The sequence below is a fragment of the Brachyhypopomus gauderio genome, chromosome 10 (genome assembly GCF_052324685.1).
Source record: "Brachyhypopomus gauderio isolate BG-103 chromosome 10, BGAUD_0.2, whole genome shotgun sequence".
In the NCBI taxonomy this organism is placed as follows: Eukaryota; Metazoa; Chordata; class Actinopteri; order Gymnotiformes; family Hypopomidae; genus Brachyhypopomus; species Brachyhypopomus gauderio.
In genome coordinates, this window is record NC_135220.1 from 10,527,167 (window position 1) to 10,554,359 (window position 27,193).

General features: G+C 47.8%; 1 protein-coding gene across 1 annotated transcript in view; it reads right to left on the reverse strand.

Annotated features, from left to right (window-relative positions):
* pcdh1a (protocadherin 1a) overlaps positions 1–27,193 on the reverse strand; it is a 60,054-nt gene that overhangs the window by 28,210 nt on the left and 4,651 nt on the right. The window contains exons 2-3 of the mRNA XM_077019316.1: positions 25,036–25,854; positions 22,197–24,383 (exon numbers count right to left, since the gene is read on the reverse strand). Of these exons, the coding sequence (XP_076875431.1) occupies positions 22,197–24,383; positions 25,036–25,827 (2,979 nt within the window). The 5' untranslated portion in view covers positions 25,828–25,854. The remainder of the gene's footprint in view (positions 1–22,196; positions 24,384–25,035; positions 25,855–27,193) is intronic.

Sequence of the window (27,193 nt, forward strand, 5' to 3'; positions counted from 1 at the left end):
CGTTAGCTATTGGGCCTCTGGCAGGAGTTCTGGGAGCCCGTGGAGGCTGGAGCCGGAGTGGGAGCCATTAGCGGCATCCGAAACCTCCTCGGCCCGTCCAGATCAGGTGCAGCCTGAGACGGAGGCGCTCGGACTGAGGACCCCCACCACGGCCTGGACGCCCCTGGGACCTCATTAGTGACCAAACCGCACCACACACACACAGTGCATCACGTTCCAGCCACACGTAGGAGCCGCTGCCCACACACTCACGTGTTCAGGAAAAACCTCCATCTTGCTTTAAAAAAAGAACTGGACACAAAAGATTAACAATTTGTGCAGAGCTGCAGTAGGACAGAAAATCACATCACCTAAGGGGCATCTGCACGATCTACAGTGCAGTGGTGAGATCTTTGTTACCATCAACCTGTCCAGGGACTGCAGATGAAAATTAGTCAAGTTTACATCATGACATGATTTAATGATAATGATTCATGTGTGTTGTACATGCTAAATAAATAACATCACTTTTTGTGCTTTGCTAATAAGCACCAGCAGTGAAAAGGCAGTGAAAACACCTGAATGCAATTATTATATGGCTGAATGATAAAGAACTCAGAAGTTCACAGATACAGGGAAACCAAATGTGATACAGGATTAAACAATTAGTGAGAAATGTCTACTCTTATATGAACATTAGGGCATCCACACACACACGCACACACACACACACACACACACACACACACACACACACACACACACACACACACACACACACACGCACACACACACACACACACACACACACACACACACACACACACACACAAACTAATAGCACGGTTTATAAAAGCTGAGACCACTGCTTTGAGGTCAATCCCATCTAAAGCTCATGTGTAACGGGTATCACAGGAGCTGAGGTTGTCACTCTGATGGCCTGAATTAAGAAAAATCTGATTTTCATTAATTTGACAGTAATGAAAATATTTTAAAAGTGCATAACTGTGGTGAATTATACATCTACAGACTGAGACAAACAGAGTGACAATGTACATCAGAAATCATTACACCCTTTTTAGTAATAACTGTCATTTCTGAAAAACACAAACACACATGCATGCATAAACACACACACACACACACACACACACACACACACACACACACACACACACACACACACACACACACACACACACACACCTTTCTCATTATGCATGGTTCACATGTGGCTGAGCCCTGTTCATATCTCAGTGAACAAAGTGAAGTGTTTACTCATTGGGACCAAAATGGGACACTGATAGAAGATGCACCCAGACTCCGCCCAGTCTCTCAAATCACCATGACAACACCATCAATGAGATTTCTCTCCCTAGTACTGACCTCCAAATACTAGGAAATGCACAAACATACATTTGGTCCCACATTTTCTTTTTTAAACACAGACACACATATGTTCGTGCAGACACAGACAGATACACACACACACACACACACACACACACACACACACACACACACACACACACACACACACACACACACACAACCACAAACACATACTTCCTCCACCCTCATGGTTAATACATCAAACAGTATTAGTTCCTGGATTGCAGGAGCTCAGACAGACATGCTTCTGACAGGCTGCGTTTCTCTCTCTCTCTCTCTCTCTTTCTCTCTCTCTCCTTTTGCTTCATTCTTTGTGAAGTGTGTCTGGGTGCTTACAGAACACACTGCCAAAGAAAATTCACTTATATATTACCTCTGCTTTTGTGAGCTTGTGTAATGTCATGTCTGGGAGGAATCGGCACCGTAACCTGTCAGGGGTAAACTGCAGCGGGAGAAGTCAATAAGACAATAGGCAGTAAATGGTGACAGACTTCAGTCTCGTGGGCGTGACACTGCCGCACGCTGCTCCACGTTTCAGCCTCATCCTGTAGCTGCTTCACGTTAGTGCTGCGATCTCTCCTGGACACACAGACCCATAACCAGCTGCTCCTAAACGTTCCTTGTCATATTTCTGAGACAGAGCTAAAGCATGCATATGTATGATTCCAGGGAGAGAGGTTTGTGTTCTGTTTATTTATTTCCGCAATTGTTTATTTATTTATACCGGCCGTCCGAGTGAGGTCGTTTTGGAGTATTCTTTATTAGCACTTTGAGTCTCAAAGGACCGTGACGCAGAAACAAAATGACCAGGTGGCCCATTAGAATCACCCCTCAAAAACAGACATTAATTAGTCCATCGGCTGAATAAAACCCCCGCCGTAATTAACACCGATACACGCGGCTCCTGACAATGCCGCCTCCTTTTTCATGTTAAACCCTGAGCGGTGTCCTCCCTCCTCCCCTTTCGCTCTCGCAACGCCGCCTTTCTTCCCGTGCGATGCGTGGTGGGATTAAAAGCAGAGTCCTTTATCCGCGCGGTCCGGCGCGTGAGCTACGGGGACTGCTTTGATGCAACAGCCACCCAAGAGTCGAGGACCGGGCCGGGACCGCTGCCTTCACAGACCATCAGTGTCTAGGAGCTCTTCTCCACTTCAAATGCGGGAATAAAGGACTTGCTCACCTGAGTGTCCGTCTGCCCCCGCATCCCCTACACGCATTAGAAACGAATCCCACGAATCTGCGATGTCCCTAAATGTGCTTTGACAATCACAGACCCAATTATTATGTGAACTTGATATTAGCTCTGACATGGTACTATCTGGAGGCAGAAAAGGTGTTATCTTCAATTACTTGATCATTTTCGCAGTGAGCAGGTAATCCGTGAAATAGAGTGTTTGGCTGTAAGAACAGACACGGGTGCTACGTTTTTTTTTCCCGCTCTCTTTTGGCCTGTCTTCTGCAGTGGGGGACATTTCATTAGCTTAAAGCAGGAGCTCCCCAGCCTCGCCCACATGACACTTAACAGATGGATTTCCCGTGTTTGTGAGGACTGTGGTGGCCTTGGGCTCCGCCTCCGCGTGGAGGACCCGAGACGGACTATTACGTGGAGCCTCTGCTTGCTGTCGTGGAGGAGGTTGTTGTTGAGAGTAAATGGAGGCACGATCTCTCTGGGGCGGGTCTGCGAGACGCCCGGCGAGACGCCCGGCCCCCCGTGCTTCTGCGGTGTCTGGAACAGACGTGAACCTAGGCCTTTATCTTTATCCCCATCCGTCAGGGCTGAGGCAGCGTCTTTCTGCGCAGGGTACACACACACGTGTCTCCCAGTGCGACGGCGGTACACACACACGTGTCTCCCAGTGCGAAGGCGTCCACTAACACACCTCTAAACTGCAGATTAATGAGGCCTCCATGTGCACCACGCTCAGTCTGGGTGACAGCAGCGCTTTGGTGCTCCACCCAACAACACGGACCAATTTAGCTGAGCTATGGTTGCTGGTATTCTCCATAAATCTCCGCAGTCATTTGGTCTGCCACTGTATCTTTATGGGGATAGGAAGGGAGCCTAGTGAATCTCACCGGCCCTATTTAGGATGTACTGAGCTGACTCAAGGTGTTCTTCCTAGATGCGCACATGTGTGTGTGCGTGTGTGTGTGTGTGTGTGCATCTCTGCGTACGCATGCATTACTGAGCATTTGTGAGTGTGTGTGTGTTTGTGTATGTATGTGTTTGAGCATGACTGAGCATTTGTGTGTGTATGTGTGTATGTGTGCGCATGTGTGTTTGTATGTGTGTGTGCGCATGCATGTGCGTGTCTGTGTGTGCATATGTGTGTGTGTGTGTGCGCACCTGTGTGTGTGCATGTGTGTGTGTGCGCATGCGCGTGTGTGTGTGTGTGTGTGCATGCACATGACTGCACTTATACGTGCGCATAGGAATGTTTACGTTTGTGTACATACCGCCCATTGCAGCCCACACTGCCATACAGCCAAGATTTCTGAACAAGTGGCTTGATTTAATTCCCACCTTGTTTTGCTGGCCTGTCTGATCGCTGTCAAAGATGTCAAATGTTTGCAGGCCCGTCACGCTCACCTGTGACAGCCGGGTGACATTTCCACACACGCTTTTATCAGTTTCTCCCTGACACCAAACCCACCCCACCTGTTCCTCCCGAAAAACACACCAAACACACACAAGACAAGCCACTTCCCCTTATGCACTGCCAGAACTCCTATCAAAGAGCCCCATATTAACTTGTCAAGTTATAAATAATATATTGAACTTAAATCAAATCAGAGAGACGGTACTGGTGGCAGCAAACATGACTCTGCTCTGATCCAGCTCACCAAATATAGAGAGCTCTTGTTTTCTTCCCCTCCATTTTTCTCTCTCTGAGTACTTCTCTCCCTCTTTCTCTCTTTGTCTCTCATTCTCTCGTCTTTCTCTCCATCTCTCTGTCTCCCTGTGTCTTTCTTTATCTCTCTATCATGCAGACGCATTGTATAAACGACAGCCAAAGGTAGAGGTTTGAAACTGGAAAGATGATGTTTCCTCTGGAGCTGAACCGTTCAGCTTTCAGCATGAATTTGCATGCTGGAGTTTGATGAGAGGGCAGATAAGGGGTGCAAGGCAGTGGCATTTACAGGTGGGGCAGATAATGATGGAGCTCTCTACGCTAGTGGAATCCCCCCCCACACCCCCCCCCCCGTCACTCAGCCGCGGGCACACCCGCACAGCGGCCTGGTGAACAATGCATCCGTTTCTCCACTGGCATTTTATTGGCATTTTGATATGCGTCCATGGGGGGTCCCAGGAGACAGCAGACAAGAAATAGAGCAGAGATTAAAAAAAACTCAAAAAGGTCCTTCAGGCCTTCAGTGTGCTCTGCTTGGCTTTCCTAAACCTCGGAGATCATTGGCGGTGCTGCAACATCAGGAAATGAAAAGGGAATTCTTAAAAAATGTAAATCTCAGTTTGATGCTGAGGAGCAGGACGTGAGCTCTGTCCTGCGAGCTGCTCCATGTCTGTGAGACGTGCGTGCGTGTGTGCGAGCGTGCGTGCGTGCGTGTGAACGTGCGTGCGAGCTGCTGGAGCTTTGCGGCCCTCTCCGGGACCCTCCGCAGGACGGAGGCCTCAGTGGCAGCTCCATCCTCCACCTCCTCCTTCCTGCACCGTCAGTTACGTAAGGAAGCCTGAGGGACTCTTGTGACTCGCACAGGGGCGGGGCCATGAGGGAGCACCTCCCCCATCCTGTGTTATTTATGAGGGCTGCTGGTGCTGTCCAGCAGTGATGCGGGGTGGTGTGGGTGGGGGTTACTGGCAGGGTGGGGGCTGTTCTTGGCTCCAGAAATGACTCAACTCAGCTATGTGTTCAGTTCACTTCACTCATTCAAGCAGGATGCAAGCTTCCTGCCTACACACTCCTCTGTTATTCGCTCTGCCTCCGTCTCTTTCATTCTCACACTCCCTCTACATCCTTCTTCCTCCACCACCTCCACCCACACCCAGAGTCCCTGCTGAAGGGAGTCCCTTCACCATAATACTGCTACAGATTGTTTCTTGTAACAGCCTGCAGTGTGTGAAGTCGAGGCCATTTTCTCTACCACAAGCTCTGCTTACAGAAGGGTTCCACTTTCCCAAAGGGATGGGGGACAGTTTCTGGCCCTCTTCAGAAAAGGGGCGGGTTTCTCAGTGTGTTGAGGAAAAAGGGGCGGGTTTCTCAGTGTGTTGAGGAAAAAAAGGGGCGGGTTTCTCAGTGTGTTGAGGAAAAAAGGGGCGGGTTTTCAGTGTGTTCAGAAAAGGGGCGGGCTTCTCAGTGTGTTGAGGAAAAAGGGGCGGGTTTCTCAGTGTGTTGAGGAAAAAAGGGGCGGGTTTTCAGTGTGTTCAGAAAAGGGGCGGGCTTCTCAGTGTGTTGAGGAAAAAGGGGCGGGTTTCTCAGTGTGTTGAGGAAAAAAGGGGCGGGTTTCTCAGTGTGTTGAGGAAAAAAGGGGCGGGTTTCTCAGTGTGTTGAGGAAAAAAGGGGCGGGTTTCTCAGTGTGTTGAGGAAAAAGGGGCGGGTTTCTCAGTGTGTTGAGGAAAAAGGGGCAGGTTTCTCAGTCTGTTCAGAAAAAGGGGCGGGTTATCAACTAGTATGTGAGGAATTGGGGTTGATTCTTCACATGTTTGGGTGAAACGTGGGCAGGTTCTAATGGAGGATGAGCTGGGAGTGTCGTGGTTAGTTCTAGGCCTATCTGAGAACTGATCAACACCAGGAGCTACAGCCAAATGCGGAGATGATGCGGAGATCATGTCCTGTGGGCGGAGTCCTGAGGATGTCCTGTGGGCGGAGTCCTGGCCTATCCCTGCCTTCCCATCACTACATCTTCATCTCAGCAGAAACCCCAGATCAAGAATGACAGCCTTTCTTTCGCTTCTGTCTTTCTGTTCCCCTCTCACTTCTCTTTCTCTTACCTGTCCCTTTCTCTCTCTCTAACTCTGTCTTCTGTTATGCTGCCCCCATCTCTTCGTCTGTCTTGGCCTGAGGAAAAAGTGTGTCTGTCACTCACTGTCTGTCTGGAGGAAGCCCATGTCTGACACGCTTCCATTAGTGAGAGAGCTGTTCAATTACCTCAGCTTGCAACATTTAAACCCTGCCAATTACCGATACATCTCCCTTATAAATTATGCATCCGCAGGGCTGGCCCCGTGTGTAACGATTCCTTCTTTCTGACACTACACAAGTGCGTGAACCAGTGGATGAGGAGATGAGAGGATGAGGAGGTGAGGGGATGAGGAGATGATGGGAGAACCTCCCAGCCAGTGCGGACCACCGTGACCCTGCTGCTGTGCTCCCATCCCCACGCGATCTCCCACTCCAGCACATCTCCTGTCTTCTTCAGCCTGCTACCTCCACAATGGCTGCAGTCTGCACTGGCACCGAGCTGCCTGTCTTCAGATTGGCACACTCTCTGTGCTCCGAGCACATCTCCTCTCATCCCTCTGTCTCCTAGCAACCTGGGCTGCCTCAATGGCCCAGGAGGCACCCCTGTTTCTTCACTCAGTGTGACTTATCCCCTTTTATTTTAACCCCCAACCCCCTGACTGCTGACCCACAGTGTGCTCTCTCACGAGTACTCTCTCTCTCTCACTCCCTCACGAGTACTCTCTATCGCTCTCATACTCTCTCTCTCTCTCACTCATACTCTCTCTCTCTCTCTTTTTCCCACTCATACTCTCACACTCCCCCACTCTCTCACTCTTCCTCTCACTCTCTCTTTGTTGGCTCAACCTCAGTCAGGTTCTCTGTACCCCCCCCCTTCCTGGGTGCTTCGTTCTCAAACCCTCAAAACTATAAATGATACACTACATCACTTTCCTACGCACTCTTACATACAGAGTCTGCACGCGTGCTGGGAATTACGATTTCGGCATCCATATTGACAGACAGCAACAGCATCCAAACTATGTTCTAATTAAAAGATTGTCATGAAGAACATGACCGGAGGTGAAAGTACTATAACACTGAACTGCTGGATGTTAATATAATCCTGAAGCTCTGAACATTAACTTGACTCTGAACCCAGAGATACTCATCGAATCCTCCGCCTGTTTCTTTATTCTCTCCTTCATATTTCCCCCTGCAGACTATTTGCACATGTGAATCTCTGCGATCTGGCACCGTTATAAGGGACATTATATTTATTCTGTTGCCGTGTCCTCCACTTACTCATTTCTAAGCATTAAGCGTTGCCAACAACTAAGCACTGCTATCAGGGAAATCAAGGAGAATAATAGAATTATTTTCAAGTCATCAGGACCCCAATGGGCAATTGTTTCTGAATCGGTGAGCGTGGTGGAGAAGCACACCCTGTAGAGGGGTCTCTCCACACTACAGCCCAGAGGGGGTCTCCACTCTCCAGCCCAGAGGGGGTCTGGCAGTACGTAGAGATGCAGAGCTACAGGAAGCCTCAAGCCGGCAGTGTGGGCACACAGCAGGCTATAATGGAACAGTGGGCACTGAACTGTGATCAGATTCACATAGGCTTCACCGCACCCAGAGAGGGGCGGAGTTACGCAACACAGAGGCTCTGAGGCACAACCTTTATCAAACTATGGGGTGGCATCCATCTCCCCTCCCAGGCATTATCAAACGCGTATGCAGCCATGACTAAAGATGCAGGCCTTATTAGATGCACACAGATCTATGATCAAGTATGCTGGCTTTGAAAAGTGCCTGCTGAACTAAGATCAAAAGCCGAAGTTCCTTCCGATGTGTAGAGTGGGGGAATTAAAGACAGTGTCTGGCAACCCACACGGAGTCCTGATGAGACAAATCAGGGGAAACAAAAAAAAAACACAGCAGGACAGAAACTCGCAAATAACACACATGCAGCTTTAAAGGAAACGATACCTTTCATCATATTAACTCTCTTTGTTTATATGAACACAAATGATCTCAGAGGAGCAGCTCTCACACCTTTACATTAGACTCAGACACACGCAGGAGGCCCGAGGCTCAGCGCACAACCTCATCCACCCACAGGCCATTTCAGATCATTTTTTGGTTCATCAGCGAACCATCCACTGAAACTGTATTGAGAGATAAGCGCTGGTTGGGGCTCAGGGGAGGTTTGTTCTCAGGCATGGAGAAATGAATGATGGTTGAAGGTTACGGCAAGAGACGTGCGGGGGGTTGTGTGGGGGGGCACTGAGGCGAATCAAAATTTAGTCATTTGGCATCAAAACTCTTCAATAAATCCTGGAAATAATTCTTTACAAGGGCAGTAGTTTAGAAATGGATGAATAAATAAATAAATGGACACACAGCAGAGAGAGCAGGGTTTTCCCCCCCTTTTCCTTTCATTCATGTTTCTCTTTCCCACAGAACCGTGTTTTGAAGTGAGGGCAGATTAAGAGGGCAAGTCTGAATTAATTTCAAATGCCGTGTTTGTGTGTGACGCTCTGAGTCACGGTTGATTTTAGCCCGAGCGCCTGCACCACTCAGGGACGCTCAAGCTGTGTTGCGTCGGCGCCGTCTATGTGGGCCACTGCGGCTCACGCACATGCCCCGCTCGTCCAGCTGTGCTGCCATGGCAACGGCAGAATGCAGCGGCGGGCCCGAGCGGGCTGATTTGGTCCCCAGCTGTGTCGCCGCGGCAGCGGCGAAACACGGGATGGAAGCAGCTCGTGCTCTGCGCACAGCCCAGCTGGGTCGCCAAGGCTACGCGGAGAGGATGAACGGGCTGATAGACCCCTGCAGGACCCCCACAGGACCCCACAGGACCCCACAAGACCCGCGTGTGCTGCCCCGCTGGTGGTATAACAGAAACGAGCACACACGAGCCTCTGCTTGTGTGGCTGTGGTAATACTGGAATGCAGGACACATTTCATTCAGTCCAAATCTCCTTCCAGTTCACCACTAGGACGACACACACTGCCACGGTTCTGATACAGACGAACAGTACGGGAGGACCGCGTCTGTTGTCTTTCACCACCGCCAGCACAAACCCAGCCTGCATGGGAGACCAACCCAGCCAAAACACCAGCATCAGCTCTGCGGCCCATAATTACCTTTATCAGACAATGACATGGGTCGTGCAATAGGGCACAGCTCTCTGCAGTTCACAATAGCAGACAATATGTTTCGGCTCAGGAGAAATCTCCGGTGGGGATTGCCTGCTTCATATAATACTTGTCAAATCCCAGCTGACATTTCATATGGCTGCTAATCAGAGGCAATCCGTCCCTGGGCAAAATCCTGCAGTTCCTGCAATCTTTTTTTCTTTTTTCTTCCTCAGAACATTTACCAGGACAAGAGGAAGAAAAAAACCACCAAAGTTTCCAAATGCGTTCACTACACGTAATAAAACTAAACTAATGCTAAAGGAGGGCAAGATTGCATATTCAGAGAGCAAACCCTGAGCAACAAGTGGTAAAGAGCAGGTGAAAACACATCACTTTCTATTCTGGTGCCACAGAAATGTAAGTCTACTCTCTCTAGTTTGATATTTTCAGGCAGGAATCAGAAATAGAACATGACATTGTTTCTCCTACCTAACAATTATGCTTCACCACCCAGTTTTACCACTAGTTTACCACCAGACATTGTAGAACTGCACGTACTTGTCAAAGATGTGCAAATTATTATTCAGAGGTGCCTACAAAGTCCAAAGGGCCAGGACCACATAACACCCACATACATGCTTTGGCTCTACATCTGTGGCCTCGTTGTTTAACCAAACCTGAGATTTACAGAAACAATCCACTTATTGGCTGGAAGGAATTCACTGGGGGATCATAAGGGTCTTTGGCCCCAGGCTGTGCACCCTGTGCTGCACAAACATAAAAATTCAAAAATTCTCAAAAGTTGAGAAAACTAAATAATCCGGTATTTTATGACTAAAGTAAATTCTATCCTGCCAAGTTTAAGAGTCTGTTAAGAGACACATTTTTTGAAAATCTGGTATATTTGCATAAATGTACGTTTAAAACAAGTGTAAATCAAGAAAACAACTCTATTCAAAGCCTTCTTCTGTAACTATAAAGGAAATTAACTGATCTAATTCTGAATTCTGAATGACAGGACAAAGATTTTAAGGACAAAGGTTCAGTGGGCATTTATAAACGTACGCTGTATTGGCCGTCTTCTCAGGGTTTAAGCACTCCACTTCCAAGAGCTCTCTGATTAGACCCTGGATTCCACGAAGCTATTGCTGATTACTTTCTGTCTTCCCTGAGGAAAACAGTCAATATTATTCTCAATTCTCTCTGATGTAAGGAGCCATTCAACATTAATTGCTCTTTCACGCGGTACCGCTGAACTGTGTGTTGATTCGGGCACTGGATCGTTAACGTGGTAACACGGCTACAGCGGTCAGCTGGGGCTGTGAGGAGCGCCGTGAGTGGCTGGGGGTGTGAGATTGTGCCGAGGGTTTGACAGAGCGCACTAAAGCATTAGCATAGCCGCAAACTCTGAGAGGGAGAGACAGACAGACCTGCAGAGAAGCCGGACAGCTGCGCTGTTCACCTCCCTTATCAGTCTGCAGAGCCTGGCTTCAAAACCAGAAAGACAGAAAGAGAGAGGAGAGAGAGAGAGAGAGAGAGCAGGGGAGAAGACACAGAAAGAAACAGCAAGTGAAGAGGGAGAGAGAGAGCGAGAGAGAGAGAGAGAAACAGCAAGTGAAGAGAGAGAGAGAGAGAGAGAGAGAGAGAGAGAGAGAGAGAGAGAGAGAGAGCAGGGGAGAAGACAGACAGAAACAGCAAGTGAAGAGGGAGAGAGAGAGAGAGAGAGAGAGAGAGAGAGAGAGAAAGAGAGAGAGCAGGGGAGAAGACAGAAAGAACAAGTGAAGAGGGAGAGAGAGAGAGCAGGGGAGAAGACAGAAAGAAACAGCAAGTGAAGAGGGGGAGAGAGAGTGAAGAGAGAAGGAAAGACAAAGAAAGATGGAAGGAGAGAGACAGAACGAGAGATTGAAAGAGAGCAGCAGAACAAGAGATTGAAAGAGAGAGAGAGAGAGAGAGAGAGAGAGAGAGAGATAGAGATTGAAAGAGAGAGAGAACAGCGGAGGTAGCCAAGCAATTAATTGTCTCCCCTGCTTGGCATCTCATTTCAACACTCAAGCAAAGAAAGTCTATTAAAGGAACAGGACGATCATTAAACCCCACCAGTAATCACAGATCCAAAAAAAATTCACCCTTCACACACGGCTCCTTCACCACTCCTCTTCCTGTCTTCGACCCTCAAAAAACAGACATTTCTTCCACTGCACTACCACTGGACTGTGACCACTATATTGAAAAATAATAGCAGCTGTGATGGTCCCCTGGGCAGCCGGTGCACATGCAGATAGACGCACCATTTCAAGTTTGTATCTGCGATGTCGGGCGAAAGCCAGCGCAGACTTAATTTCCGGATTAAGCGCCTGGTGAGGATGTCACACGGAGATCGAGACCTCGCCCAAGGCTCTTCCTTTGCTCACGCTGGGCTGTGAGAAACGCAAGAAGAGACGAGCAGGAGAAATGGGAGAAAGAGGAGTGCGCTCACACAGGCAGAGGGAGTGAGGGACATCTAGAGAACTGCTAGTGGAGCAAAGATGGAGACAACAGGTCCTGTGTCACCTGTCCGACCAGCGGGCTTCTCGCTCTTAATTACCTGAGACCCTCTCCGGCCCAGAGTGGACACTAGACCAATGGGGAACAGTTTCTCCACCTGAACCACTCAGCACCACCCCTGATAAGGACTCCTGGCTGGATCCACTGATGTGTGGATGTGATGTTCGTTCTGTCCTCTCAGACTACATGTGAAAAGATAAATGGTTTTGTTTGTCTAAGAAACGAAAGACAATGTTATGACAGGTACAGCGCTGTGCGACTGCTTCTGCAGTTTCTGTCTGCAAAGGTAGGAGGGAGTGGCAGGCCAGAGACGTGAAGAGAAAAGGAGAAGACAGGAAACTGTCTCTCTCTGTGTCTCTCTCCACACACTCTCACTCTCTCAATCTCTCATCTCATCTCATTCTATCTTTCTCTCTCTCCTCTATCTGGTGGGCAGGATGCAGGTGATGGTGTTGCCGTAGCAGGTGGAGGCTGAAGTATCACTCGTGAATGCATCTCAGGCAGAATTGGACAAACTCATCTGGCCCTGTGTCCACCACGAGCAACAGTGTGTAAAGAACGGCAGAAATGTCTCCTGCGGTGAGCGCTCCCTCTCAGTCTCACCCCGCTCTCACAAACCTCGATCTCCCTTCAGTCTCTCCACCTCTCCCTCCATCTCTCAAACTCACGTGGTAGATCTCACCACATTCTTTGCGGTGACCTTGGAAAGTGGCAGCAGGTGATTTGCGGGTCAGAGGTTCAATGCCCAGCTGAGGACAACATTGTGTGTTCTTCAGCTAGATAATTAACCTGAATTCTTCTGCGTATCCAACCACATAATGAATAATGAGCAAACTGCAAAGCATGTAACCCAGTCCTGAACAGCACATCCGGTTCTCATCATGATAACACTCGTACACATAACACTGATAATGATGTGTTATTACCATCAATTATTTATCCAGCTTATATTAGCTCCAATATTAGACTGTATATTAGTGCAATATATAATCATAAAGTGAGCAGATTGAATGTTTGTGTAATTTCCATGGAGGTAGCTGACATGGTTGGCTAAGCTGCAGAGCCCTCTGGACCCATGATTCCCTTTGTGGGGAGAATTGGAGAAATTCTTGAGTAAAATTCATAACTCGAGGTTAAAAAAATAAAAATTACATCTACATCTACTGTGTCTGCCCACACCCCTCCCCCACACCATCTCACCACACCCCTCCCCCACACCATCTCACTACACCCCTCCCCCACACCATCTCACCACACCCCTCCCCCACACATCTCACCACACCCCTCCCACCACACCATCCCACCACACCCCTCCCCCACACCATCTCACCACACCCCTCCCCCCACACCATCTCACCACACCTCTCCCCCACACCATCTCACCACACCATCCCACAACACCCCTCCCCCACACATCTCACCACACCCCTCCCCCACACCATCTCACTACACCCCTCCCCCACACATCTCACCACACCCCTCTCCCACACCATCCCACCACACCCCTCCCCCACAGATCTCACCACACCCCTCCCACCACACCATCCCCCACACCCCTCCCACCACACCATCCCACCACACCCCTCCCACCACACCATCCCACCACACCCCTCCCCCACAGATCTCACCACACCCCTCCCCCCACACCATCTCACCACACCCCTCCCCCCACACCATCCCACCACACCCCTCCCCCACACCATCTCACCACACCCCTCCCCCCACACCATCCCACCACACCCCTCCCCCACACCATCTCACCACACCCCTCCCCCTCACCATCCCACCACACCCCTCCCCCACACCATCCCACCACACCCCTCCCACCACACCATCCCACCACACCCCTCCCACCACACCATCCCACCACACCCCTCCCCCACAGATCTCACCACACCCCTCCCCCCACACCATCTCACCACACCCCTCCCCCCACACCATCCCACCACACCCCTCCCCCACACCATCTCACCACACCCCTCCCCCTCACCATCCCACCACACCCCTCCCCCACACCATCCCACCACACCCCTCCCCCTCTCCATCCTGTTATCTGCTCATCTCTTCTCCCCATTATTTATCCAATTTTCTTGCTTGTTTTAAAAGCAATTTAATTGGGTTTCATCATCGAGACAAGTGCTTTTAGACAGATAATTATCACTGAAGCTTTGTCCAGTACCCCCCCCCCCCCATGACCTTTGGGTTTAGTCATGGATTAAAATGCAGAGATAAAAGGCAGAAATAATCATCTGGAGTTGTGTCTTGGTCAGCCTATCCACAGAATCCTGAGTGGAGGGAAACTCTCCCAGTCTCCTTGCTTCTCAGTTGTCTGTCAGACAAGGGATTCCAATATGGCGGAAAATATTGAATCTGGATCAAGTTCATCCGTGTCATCCAATGCATGAGATCATTTTTACAGGGGGAAAAGCATCCAGAATCAATGCTGGAGAAAATATTGCGCACATAAATAGCCACAGTCACCACAAAAACACCAATATAAGGTTGCATATTCTGTTATTGTCCTTCTCCTGCATTAAGTTCCAACTTTAAAAACTTTGTCTCAGGCTGAAAAAAAAACGCACTACTGGAACCTGATTACATGGGGCATTTTCTTTTTATCTAAATACATTCAAAGGCTCCATTTCTCGTCTGGCCCTCAAATGTATTCGGCTTAACGCTTGTGCCTTTGAAACTAACGCAAGTCGACACATCAGAACAACACGCGTTGTCAGAGGCGTCTCCCTTTCTCAGGCCATTTTTAAAGACTTACGAAATGAAGCCGTGTTCTTTTATGGCGCCAACATGAAACAGCAAAGAGCATCTTCTCACGGCAGCCCAAAAGCAAGGAAAGGTTCAATATTCATGAAATATTCTAATATCCTGTGTCCCCAGTGGGGCGAACGGAAAGATAGAGAGGGAAATAATGATCACTCTTCATGTCAGCCAGAGCGGGGCGGCCAGGGAAGAGAATTATGCAACAGCGTACTTCACAAGCACTTCAGCGTGTTTTCTTTTTTAGGGCTCCAGTAAGTGGTATATTATCCCAAGTGGTACACGAGGAAATTAATGTTCTCACCCCTCGTCAGTGCCTGAAACCTTTTGGGGGCTTCCGATATTTAACGTCTGCTCGGTCCACGAGTGTCTCATGCGATGCTGGTCGAAACATTGGCACGTACAGAGTAATTAGGATTTTGCTGGTGCATCACGGGTGCAACGTGCTTTCTCCACTGGAGAGTGATCTCATTTGCGTTTAGTGTGGTGAATCTTCTTCTGGCCAAGTGGAGACTGCAGTTCACGTGTTGACATCTCAATGCTGGCGAGACGGACTCTGAGCTGCCGTTGACTGGCAGGCCGTCTGAGATGACTTTTAAAAGATCGATTTGTCTTTGGTTTCTTGTTTATTTGTTCCAGAGGGCATGATATGTGATTGAAATACAAACAGGTCAGAACAGAGAGTGTTTGTGTATTTATTCATTTTTATCAGCTCACATCAAAACACTGTGTAGTTCTCAGTAGCGTGTGACATTTACAAATGCAACGGCGAATTTAAAAACTTGTTAGGTTTGACCTACAAAGTATTAACCACTAATGAAATGCACAGTTCATGTAATGTCTTGAGCATATTTGCAATTTGCACAGATTCTGCCCTAAGGCTAATGTAGGCTCACTGGTGCAGTAACACATGTCATATGTACGCGGTGGAGTGTTTTCTCTTCGTAGTTTGTAATCTGCATTATTTATGAATGAAGCCTTTGAGTAATGAAGCAGATCTGTGCGTGCAACGGCACAACACTGCAGGCACGAGGCCTTAAAGGTGTGTCTGCTTCCTCCCTTAATGGAGCTTAATGGATTGTACTGTGCTGTTGTAATGGGGTAAGGTGGTTGAGGAGTTCCTCGACGGTGTCTCCTCTCCCTGTCTGACCTGCAGCTAAAACCTTCTTGTGGCCATGGAGCTGAGACCAGACGCTGGGTTTAGTAAAAACCACCCGGGGGGACTTGCAGGGACAGCACCAGCACGGTGTCCTCTGACAGCCTCGTAAAAACCCCAATACACATTTTCCTGAGCAAATGACAAAGACTTTAATGAGATCCTGCAGAACCACCAGACCTGCAGCCTACTGGGGCTTCCCAGTCAGAAATGGAACCGAATGGTGGCGTGGGGCCGAGGCTGACTGGGACGGATCGCTCGCTTGCTTTATTTATGACGTTTTCATTTTTAATAACGTTGGTATTTGCAGATGAGATGCGGCAACACAGCAATCACAGAGCGACTGTCCCTGCTCACCATGGCAACACACTGAATGAATAATTGTGCTTCCCGGTTTACGTGCGAGGACCATGATGAAGCAATTACATCACGCAAAGCTGATTTTCCTTCACACTGAGACAATGCACCACTTCATTACCATGACCTAAAAACCCCTAGTGGCCATACCTGCTCTCAGTGTGCACACAGAAATGAATGCATACATTTAAATATAAATAAATCCTTGCCAGACAGTTCTTGTGGAGTGCAACAGACATTATACTTGAATGGGGAACAATTCGGGTATATAGAAAAAGAGAGAGCAGGAAGAGAGAACAGAGAGAACAGAGAGAACAGAGAGAGAGAAGAGAGAGAACAGAGAGAGGGAGAGAGAGAAGAGAGAGAAAAGAGAGAGAGAACAGAGAGAGAGAGAGAGAGAGAGAGAGAGAGAGAGAGAGAGAGAGAGAGAGAGAGAGAGAACAGAGAGAGAGAGGCTGAAGCACTAGGAGAGAAGATACTGGGCCACATTATTGAAGGATGCTTCAGCACTAAGCTGCTTATTGATAAAAGCACTAATCTGGCTGGCAGAAGGTAAGGAGGTTCGCATGTGCAGACGATAAACCATCTGAGCTGAAGGCACTGCCATCAGGCAGCTGAGTCTTCATACAGCTTTAGCTAAAAGGCTCTGGGTTTTTTTTATTTTTACATAAAAGTGCGAACCCGACCACAAGGCCCAGAGAATGCGGTTCCGGCCCACAGAAAAACGAAACGCCCCAACATCCCCGGCGCGGATGGAAGGAGCAAGAATGCTGTAATCTACCTTTTCACTTATCTATGATTATTTCTAAATTTCTGTCCACAAGCAAGATGGTAATTTGATGCAATAAGAGATTTGATACCACTGGCTTTGAGGGGAGATTTACAAAAAAAGCCAAAAAAAAAAAAAAAAAAAGAAACGATGGTTCACGATAGATGAAAAATAGATGTTTTTCGAACTGGGTTCACATAAATTCAGAAATATCTTTAGGAGGAAATGAATCTGACTGTGAGCTCTTGGATATTACCATAATCACTATCATTATTGTCCTCCTCATCGGCCCCCACATCATCATTAGTCTCCCATCTGTGTGCCACTGCTGTCTTCCTCTCCATCCATTACTATGACAACATCAGGCATCTTCTTCTCAATCTACAGAAAAAATCATCTCTGCCCTTAAAGCATCTCCAGGGCTGAGGCAGTAATCCCTTTTAAGGGGTAATCATTGGGATGTTAGATCAAAATCTCAACCTTGCTTGCAGGGCCGAGTGTAGCAGCACAAGAGTGTGTCACCGCCATCTCTGACAATCCCACCAGAAGTTACAGGAAGGGTCTGTTTGGAGAGGAAGACAATGAGAGACATGATCCAATTCAAGTGTGCCAGCACTTCCCGGCCAATCCCGGTGTGGGCGTCCAGATCACGAGAATCGATTACCTAGAACTGAAAAAAAAAGCTTGGTGCCTTCATTCATTCTGAGTGGGGAATCCAGTGGTCTAGTGTGATCTTGTGATGCATTCTGTCAAGACAAAGGGGTTGAGAACGGAGCAAAAATGGGATGAGTGATATAAAATGGCAGGAAAGAAACGGTCAGGTACTGCCATGAGTTGTTATGTGGTCTTATCTCCACAAATTCTCTGGACAAGATCACTCATTTGGAATATGTCTGTCCAGTGCGCTAAACCCCCGAGTACTTGTCCTGGACAATCGATTCCAAAGTGTCAGCCAGGAGCAGTTGATCAGCAAGGGCCTGCAGAGACTAGTCACTCTCAGGAAGACGGCATAGAGAGGCTCTCTTCAAATAACAATGCATAATAAACCTGCCTCCTCCAACCACACACACACACACACACACACACACACACACACACACACACACACACACACACACACACACACACACACACACACACACACACACACAAGTCACTGTCGCCTTCTCAGTCCTCACCATGTTGACAAGATCACACCAGCGGGTAGCAGCATGTAGCCGTAGGTGCATTGAAATTCCTCATTAGCGGGGCTAATTTCCCTCAGAGTGCGAGATCTCTCCGTTGTACTTTATTCCAAAAGTATTTGTTTATAATTGCTCACTCATGTTTTCCTGCAGGCAACCAGAAAAAGGGCGGGTGGGTGGATGAGGGGGGGTGGTGGGTGGATGGGGGGGGGGGGGGTGGTACAGGTTCTCAGTCTCTAAAACTCCTGCAGGTGATGCATGTGTCTTTACGGCGAGAGCCCATGAGGCCGGTGGGACGGCGGCTGGCGTCTGTGGGAGTGAGCCCAAGGCCGCCCGGATTGTGCTCTAATGAGGAGCAGTCTGAGCTGCTACAGGGAGGATCCTCCTCGGGGTGTGCGGCGGGGTGGAACCCCACAGGGTGGGCACCAGGGCTGAAAGGTTTGCCACTGCAGTGTTCCGGATATCAGCCTGCAAGGCGGGGGCAAGGAGGAGTGCAGTTGCTAGAAAGCGGAGAGTTCCTGGGCCTAGAGGATGCCTACAAGGCTGCAAAGGCTGAGAAGGGGAAGAAAGAGAGAGCAATGCTACTGAAGGAGCGACGGAGCGCACTAAAGGCACAGCATATTTTATCCCTTTAGCGCCGTTCGTGTGTGCCGGCCTGATTCATGGCCAGTCTCAATGCACGATACAGGAGAGAATCATTTACTCAAGGAAGAGAGAGAACAGTTCAGAGAGAGAGGAAGAGGGAGAGAGAGAGAGAGAGAGAGAGAGAGAGAGAGAGAGAGAGAGAGAGAGAGAGAGAGAGAGAGAGAGAGAGAGAGAGAGAGAGAGAGAGATGAGGAGGTAAAAGAATATTTTACAGAAATGCCCAGCCTTTTGATGGATGGCATTCTCATCTCATAGCTTCACTTGCCACATAGAGTGAATATGAGGCGAAAGTGGTAGATATGGAGATAGAGAGATGGAGGGGCTGATTGCGTTGAGGATATGGATAGCATAGCTTCACTCCGCGCCATTTTTCAGCAACAGCCAGCCCACACGCAGGATTCTAGGTTGCCATCACTTGCTTTACTCCTCTGGAGCAGCAGTGGCTGACCCCAGCGGGCCGGAGGGGCTCGGGGAGCAATCTCCCGACACGCCGGGCTCCTGCAGTGCACGCTGGGTAACCAAGGTTAAGAGATGTGTTCCATTAATTAAAGCCCTGCGCTAAAATCCCCTCTTTGCTGCTCTGCCTCCTAATCCAGTGGCACCCGTGTGTAAGTGTGAAGGTGCAGGGGGTTTGGACACAACTCTTCACTATCTCTGTCTAATAAAAGATTTTAATTGTGTGGATTTAATTTAAGCACAGATTTACAGCTTCACAAGCTCTCATTACACCCACTTAAAAATAACTGGGAAAGGCTTTGCCTAGATGCGTCTCTGTGCCTCCCACGCTGTCCTGGAGGTGCAGGAAGGCAAGATTACAACACAGAGTGGTAACTAAATCTTAGATGTGGGGAGTGCATCACTGATCAGTTGGTTTAATTTATCACAGGGTTTAAATACCATGTCATTGAAACTAAAACTGCCTGACCAAAACATGTTTTCCTCATATTTCATTTTTTGTCTATTCTTATTATATCTGTTTATTTTTTTATATGTACATTTTTCATATTTCTTTATGTTCAATTCATTAATTTAATTGGGCAATAGGCATATGTTCTTTTTATGAATCATGATAAAGATATGTATAAGATAGTCCTATAATGGTGAAAGCATGTTGGCTGTACACAGACGAGTGGATCACTACAAGGCTGTTTGCTTAAATACTGTGTGGAAAAACATGTCAGATCCGTGCCGTGACCGACATAATTATCAGCGCTGTTCTGTCAGCTGAGCAAGAGACCGCCGTAGCCACCCTCACATAATCAAACTCATTTGGAGGCAGAGGAAAAACCCTTGATGTGTGTAACACACACACACACACACACACACACACACACACACACACACACACACACACACACAGTCCCCTGCACACAATCCCTCTTCACAAAGTCAGACCATGCCTCTGTGAATTGAGCATTCAGTGTTTTTTTTTTCACCTTTGGGTGAGTCTTCCCTGACACACAAACTCCCTTTAATGACTTTGTAAGCAGCAGAGCAGAGTTGTGAGGCTACCCAACACGCTCAGCCTCTCTGCCGGTAAACAGCAAACAAGCCCGCTGTGTTTACGGTCATTCGAGCGGAGGCAGACGAGCCCTTCACGCTCACACCTAAGCACGTCGGTGCACGTCGACGTGACTCATGGTTGCGTGTGCTACCAGCGGCCTCGCCGGGCTCAGCTCTCCACATCTGTCACTCCTCCTTGGCTCACGATTTCATTATTTATTTTGGTCAATCTGCTCTGGCTGATGTGTGGAGGGATTCCTCACAAGAACTCACATCTGCTGCGAGATGTCACAAGGTAACATCTGTCCCTGCTTTCATATGGCTGTCAGTCAACAAGCCATGAACTCACATACACAGACGGGCCACAGGGCCATGATTGGTCGTCTTAACGAACGGACGACAAGCCAAACGGCCACAAGCATACTTAAAACACATAAACTATATGCACACACATTTAACACACACACACACACACATACACACACACACACACACACACACACACACACACACACACACACACACACACACACACACACACACACACACACACAATTATTAAACACACATACACACACACACATTTAACACACATACACACACACAATGATGAAAACGCCTGCCCATGCACATCTGCACGCATGGGATGTTACACATGCACAACTCCAGAGGCAACACTATCCATAGCTGGAGTCCACTGTCACTTCCATGTCATGTGTTGTCCATCATAGCACTGAGGCTGCTGTGGGTAGCTGTGCTCTCACATCATGGAGTCCGCGGGGCCGCCACTCACCCCAATTGTCAGAAAGCATCTGCTGGCATTACGAAGCAGCTCGCTGGTACTGACAGAGCCAGAGCCCACGCAAATCTTGAACTTTGTCTCCTGCATATCTACTGTCTAAGCATCACTAGCATACTCACTCAGGAGACAGGGTTCCACCTGATACCCTTCATCACCACCATCATCATCATCATCAGAACTCCCGCATGCACACACAAATCATTCAGCTCCAAGTGCTTTAACATTACTCACTCGTCTTATCCAGAATTAATGTGCCGGATTAGCATCTAAATGCAGTCAGCCAAAACAGTGCAGAGAAAATAGCCATGGACCTGCTCAGAGGCAGGAGGTCAGATATGAGCATCCCCTCAATGTACCAGTCAGACTATTGAGTCCACAGGGAGTGTGGGAACTCTGACAGATATGCACATTTTACACCCCACTTAACCTCCAGTAGACAGGAAACCTAAACCAATTATGTAAAGAGAAGGAAATGTTATCTGCTCTAATTTTAGCTTCCCAGAGTGTCCAAATAACATCAAAGGTGTAGCATAACTAAATTATTATCCCACATGTCTTTTTAATCTGTCAAACTGACCCCCCCCCCCCCCCCCCACACACACACACACACACACACACACACACACACACACACACACACACACACACAATCACAACATGGTTAGCAAGCAACCAAACTGGCATGCTGTGTCGTTTGATATTTTGAGTAAACTTAGTCTATTGTCCTCGGTAGACTATTGTAAATGACTGAGTAGTGATTAAAGCTGATTTCAGAGACTGAACAGCTTCCTAAACAAAAAGGAAATAGACTATAGACAACATGTCACTATGCAAGAGCCATTACTCCAATTTTCCCTTGTGTTCTAAAACCTGACTTGCACATTACAAATTTAACGTATAAAAGGTAAGAGGAAATAAAGGCAATGCTCATTATTTCGGCAACAAAATATAGCATGGACCAGCAGTTATATGATCCGTCAAGGTAAACTCCCATTTAGAATTAATTTCAGGAGACAGTTGTTTAATACATTGTACATCTGCAAACTCTCACCGATTTTGTGCTGTATTTTGGCTGATTGGTCTTGTAGCTGTAATCCGAGTATTGGTCCGAGCCGGTAGAGTTGTCATCTCCTCCTGTTCCCACAAAGGTGTTGGTGGCGGGGAGCTCCTGGACAGCCTGGTGCTTCTGAGAGGCAGATGGAGATTGGGCTTGGAGCTGGATGGAGGGCAGGGGTGAATTGGAGCGGTAATGTCTGCCCAGGTCTGGGCTACCAGGTGGGTAGGTCAAGGGCAGGTGGATCCTGGGGCTGTCGTTAACCCCGTCAATGTTGAATTTCAGGCTCTTTTGGAGGCTGACCTCCTCTTCCTCCCCAAGTGGTTTGGGTGCTTTTGGAGGCTTGCCCTTCCTCCCTTTCTTGCCCTTGATACTCTTTGGCCCTTGCTTGGGGGCATACAGGTCCTTGGTCTCCTTCTTGCCAGCTTGGTAGCCACTTTTAGTCTCTCTCTGGAGGCGATGCCTGATGAAGACCACCACTAAGATCACTGTCACAACACCCGCCACACCAGCCAAACTACCATACAGGATGTTGCTTCTCTGGGTGGCCAAACCATAGTCAGGGTCACCTGCAATATCTTTGTCCAGAGGTGTGTATAAACTGTGCCCTACCAGAGCCTCTACTAGACTCACATTGGCAATGGTCTCATTGACATAGATATGCACCAAGGCGATGGCGTGACGGGACGGTTTGCCTCTATCACTCACTTTCACTACCAAGCGATGCAAGCCTCCGTGTTTTCGAGTGAGTTCCTTGGTTAGTTTTATCTCCCCATCAGAGGGAGAGATGTAGAAAAGTTCATGAGGGTTCCCGCCAGCGATACTGTATACCAGCTCGGCATTAGCACCAGAGTCCATGTCCTCTGCCTTGACCACCTCAACAACACTGTCGGGTGCAGCCAAGGGAGACAGCCTCCTGAACGATGAGTTGGAAGGTTTCGTCACAACGGGTGCGTTGTCGTTTTCATCGAGAACATTGATGGTTACGCCAACGTAGGAGGACCTGGGAGGATCTCCACCGTCCACTGCTTTGAGGCGAAAAGTGTAGCTGCTTTCTTTCTCCCGGTCAAAAGATATACTGGACAGGATGGTTCCTGTGCCGTTCTGGACCACAAACTTCCCAACGTCTGGCTCCACAGAGAGCTGCACTTGGGCGTTTTCACCTTTGTCCATATCTAATACTGTCACCATGCCAACTGGACTTAGAGGGGGCATGTTCTCCAAGACAGAAAAACTGTAACTGCTGAGCATAAATTTGGGATCATTGTCATTCCTGTCCAGCACCTTTATCACCACCGTGGCTGTTCCCCTGTGGCTGGGGACACCCTTGTCGGCTGCAGTGACACGAAACTCGTAGCGCTCCTTATGCTCGCGGTCGAGTGGGCTTCTAGCTCGGACTTCCCCTGAGCTGGGGTCGATCTCAAAGAGACCCATCATTGAGGAGTCAGCAACAATGCTGTAGATGAGTTCTGCGTTAGTGCCACTGTCAGCATCCACAGCGATGACATCGAGAACCTTCTCTCCTGGCTGGTTCTCTTCAGCAAACTCAACCTCAAATAGTGGGGGTGAGAATATGGGAGAATTGTCATTCATATCGGTCACTTGCACTTTCAAAGAGTTTGTGCTGGACAGAGCTGGATTGCCAGAGTCCACGGCCACAATCTCCACCCTGTAGTCCCTGACCCGCTCATAGTCTAAGGGTGTGGTGGTCTGCAGGAAGTACTTTTTCTTGTTGTCAATGGAGGAGTCACCAGCTGGCCGGAGCTGGAACGGAACGTCTCCTGCTACCACGCAGGTCACCACTGCATTTTCTCCCTCGTCCTTATCCGACACCTGCACCAGGGCCACTGCGGTGCCCACAGGCATGTCCTCTGAGATGTTTGCCACCCCATCACTATGGGTCCTAAGCCCAATACCACGGATCTCCACAGCAGGTGCATTATCATTCTGGTCAGTTATCTCGATAGAAACATAAGTCGTGGAGCTTTTAGGGGAAGGGCCTTTGTCTCTTGCCATTACATGAAACTTCAGGTTGTTGATCTCCTCACGATCCAGTGGGCCTTTGACATATATGATGCCTGTAGAACGATCAATCTGTAGCAGCTTTGGCACTGGATCTCCTGCCTGGTGGATGGTGTACTCAATCTCCCCATTGGCGCCCAGATCTGAGTCATTGGCCTTCACCTACACATATATAAAGAGAAAGAATAAAAGAAATTATAACTAAGCAAAGAAGATGAAATATCTGTAAGAGTTTCAGTTTTCGTTTATATAAATCACATCAAAGACATCAAATGTAATGTTTAAAAACCTTAGATATCAGGAATATAAATCCTGATAAACCTTAAAGATAGATATCAGGAATATAAATATGTGAGAGTAATGAAAACGTTCCAACTCTAGACCAGTTAAGGAAAACTGCATTCCTAAAACATGGTCTGGGAGACCACAGTCCTTTAAGCAAAATAATTCAGGAGATTTCAGTTTTTTGTTTAATTATTTAAGACTCCGAAAGACTGACCACAAGAGATTATTGCAACACGAATTAAAATCATAAGAAAATAAAAGGTCTACACAGGGCAAAGTTACTCCGTAGAAAAAAAAAAAACTATGTTAAGTAAAACTACATTCTCAAGCAATTAAGCAAGGTGAACGTAGTGAACCAGCCCTTACTTTGGTGATATAAAGAATCAAAGTAAAGAGAAGACAGTTGAGGGAGGTTAAGACAGCAGTACTCATTAAAAACCTCACACTCACGATGACGAAACAACAGCCTCCCTCTTGTTCTTTCCTGAGATTTAAAGGTTAATAGAAGCGCAGAGCTTCTTTTCTTTACCTGCAGTACGGAGTGTCCGACGGGGCTGTTCTCCGAGACCTCAGCTTCATAGGAGGATTTCTCGAACATGGGCGCATTGTCATTGGCATCCGTGATAATAACCCGCAGCAAGGCACTGCTGTAACGAGATGGACTCCCCCCATCCACAGCTTTAATGGTGAGGTCGTAGGAATCCTTAAACTCCCTGTCCAGGTTGCCCATCACAACGAGGTGAGGCAATTTCTCTCCCCTGTCATCTGCCACTTGCAGGTTAAAGAGGGCAAGTGCCTCCGGCCCGGCAGACAGGGCGTAGTCGGCCACTCCGTTCCTCTCCGTGTCTTTGTCAGTGGCAAGTGGGATGGAAAACTTGGCCCCCCTGTGTGTGTTCTCCTGCACAGAGAGCGTGAGGACAGGAGAGGGGAACTGTGGGGTGTTATCATTGATGTCCAGCACTTCGATCCGTCCCTCGATCAGCCGGGGGCTCTGGTTCTGGATGAGATCTGTGACGGACACCTCAAACTCCAGAAAGCAGGGCTTTCCTTTGATCCTGCAGTCCTTCAGGGTCTCTCTGTCTATGGGGATCTCAGTGGTGAATATTTCCCCTGTTTTTCCATCCACACGCAGGTAAGGGGCACCAACCTCCAACTTGTACAGATGTCCAGTGTCTGGCAAACCCTGGTCAGCAGCCAAGCTACCTATCAGTGTACTGGGCGGCTGTTCCTCTCGTACGCGGTAGAGGATACCACCCACAACACCCATAACTGAGTCCAGCAACAGCACCCACAGAAGGAAGAATCCCGCAGAGAAGTCCATAATGCCCTAGAGAGGCAGCACCTCAGCCTGGAAAACAGAAAGTGAGAAAACAACAAGTCAACGTATAAACATGAGTGCAGAGCAGGAAAATAATCAGCAGAATCACAAAAGCAAATACTTAAGAATCAGAACATTGGAGATTTATTTTGCATCAGAGGGATATCTGAGGATAAAACAGAACTCTCACGCTGGGAGAACTCTGTCTTTTAAGCAAACACTAAATCCAGGGCAGAAAGTACTAAAAGCTCTTAGAAGAAAAGCCTTCTCCCCTGGTGGTACTAAAACCCTCCGTTCTCATTACCTTGCATTATTCATTATACTCATTTTTTGACTAGAGGACAAAAATGACTGGTGAGACAAAGAAGTTTAAGAAAAGAACATTGTACAAATGTTTATAAAGGAAATTAATTGCATAAAAAAATGAAATTCTTCTCTCACACAGCATATCATAATGGCTTTCAACTTAGAATGTGCAACAAATTCAGTATTTTTTCTGAGACTCCTATGGGTTTTGCTGTGATCATCATTGTCAATACCACATAGGACACTGTGAATTACCTCACATTTGACTACCTGTCTAAACTCTTATATGAGTAAGCTAGTCTGTGTTTTTATTAAGAGGATATAGGAGCTTGTAGCTCATGAATATCTGCAGCTATAATTCCACGTATTTACAACATTTGTTAAACCCAACTCATATCAAATTTGTAATGTATTTTCCACAAAATATGTTTAAACCTAAAACAAATTTACCAGCAATTATAGCCTTAACACTAGAGAACTATGAAGCAGAAGAACGTTTCTTGGCCTGAGGCTTTTGGATTCATCCATAATATTAAGATGGATTTTGTCTTTGGGAAGAACGCTAATTAGACAAAGGATGTGGTTAAAAAGAGGAATATTTAAACAGCAGGAGCACCATTCAGTATCGCAGAGAAGAACAGATGCTTTAGGATTTAGAATTCACCCAAACACCATTCCCCTATACCTAGGTCTCCAAGCAGCTACAGGCCTAAGCTTTATCTCAGAACACAGATTTACTTTAAAGCTTATGAGAGAATTTCCTCTCAGCTCATACGTTTCAGGCTAATTTACACACTGTAATGCTCGTGTTTGATTTCTAACCTGCTCTGCCTCCTCATTAATGAATACCCTCTGTTTTAGCTTCTTCTTTGATCCATATTCCCCAAGCTAAAGTTCTTTTTTTTTGACTCCACATCATTTCAGACTTTAATTATGTCTTAAGTATGAAGATTCCTAGCTGTGATTTTAAGGCGCATACGTTCTATTGAGCAACACTGTCTCCGAGCACTGTCTCAGAACTGTCTGAGTGCTCGAGCGCTCTGACACAGTCAGTACTCTGTGT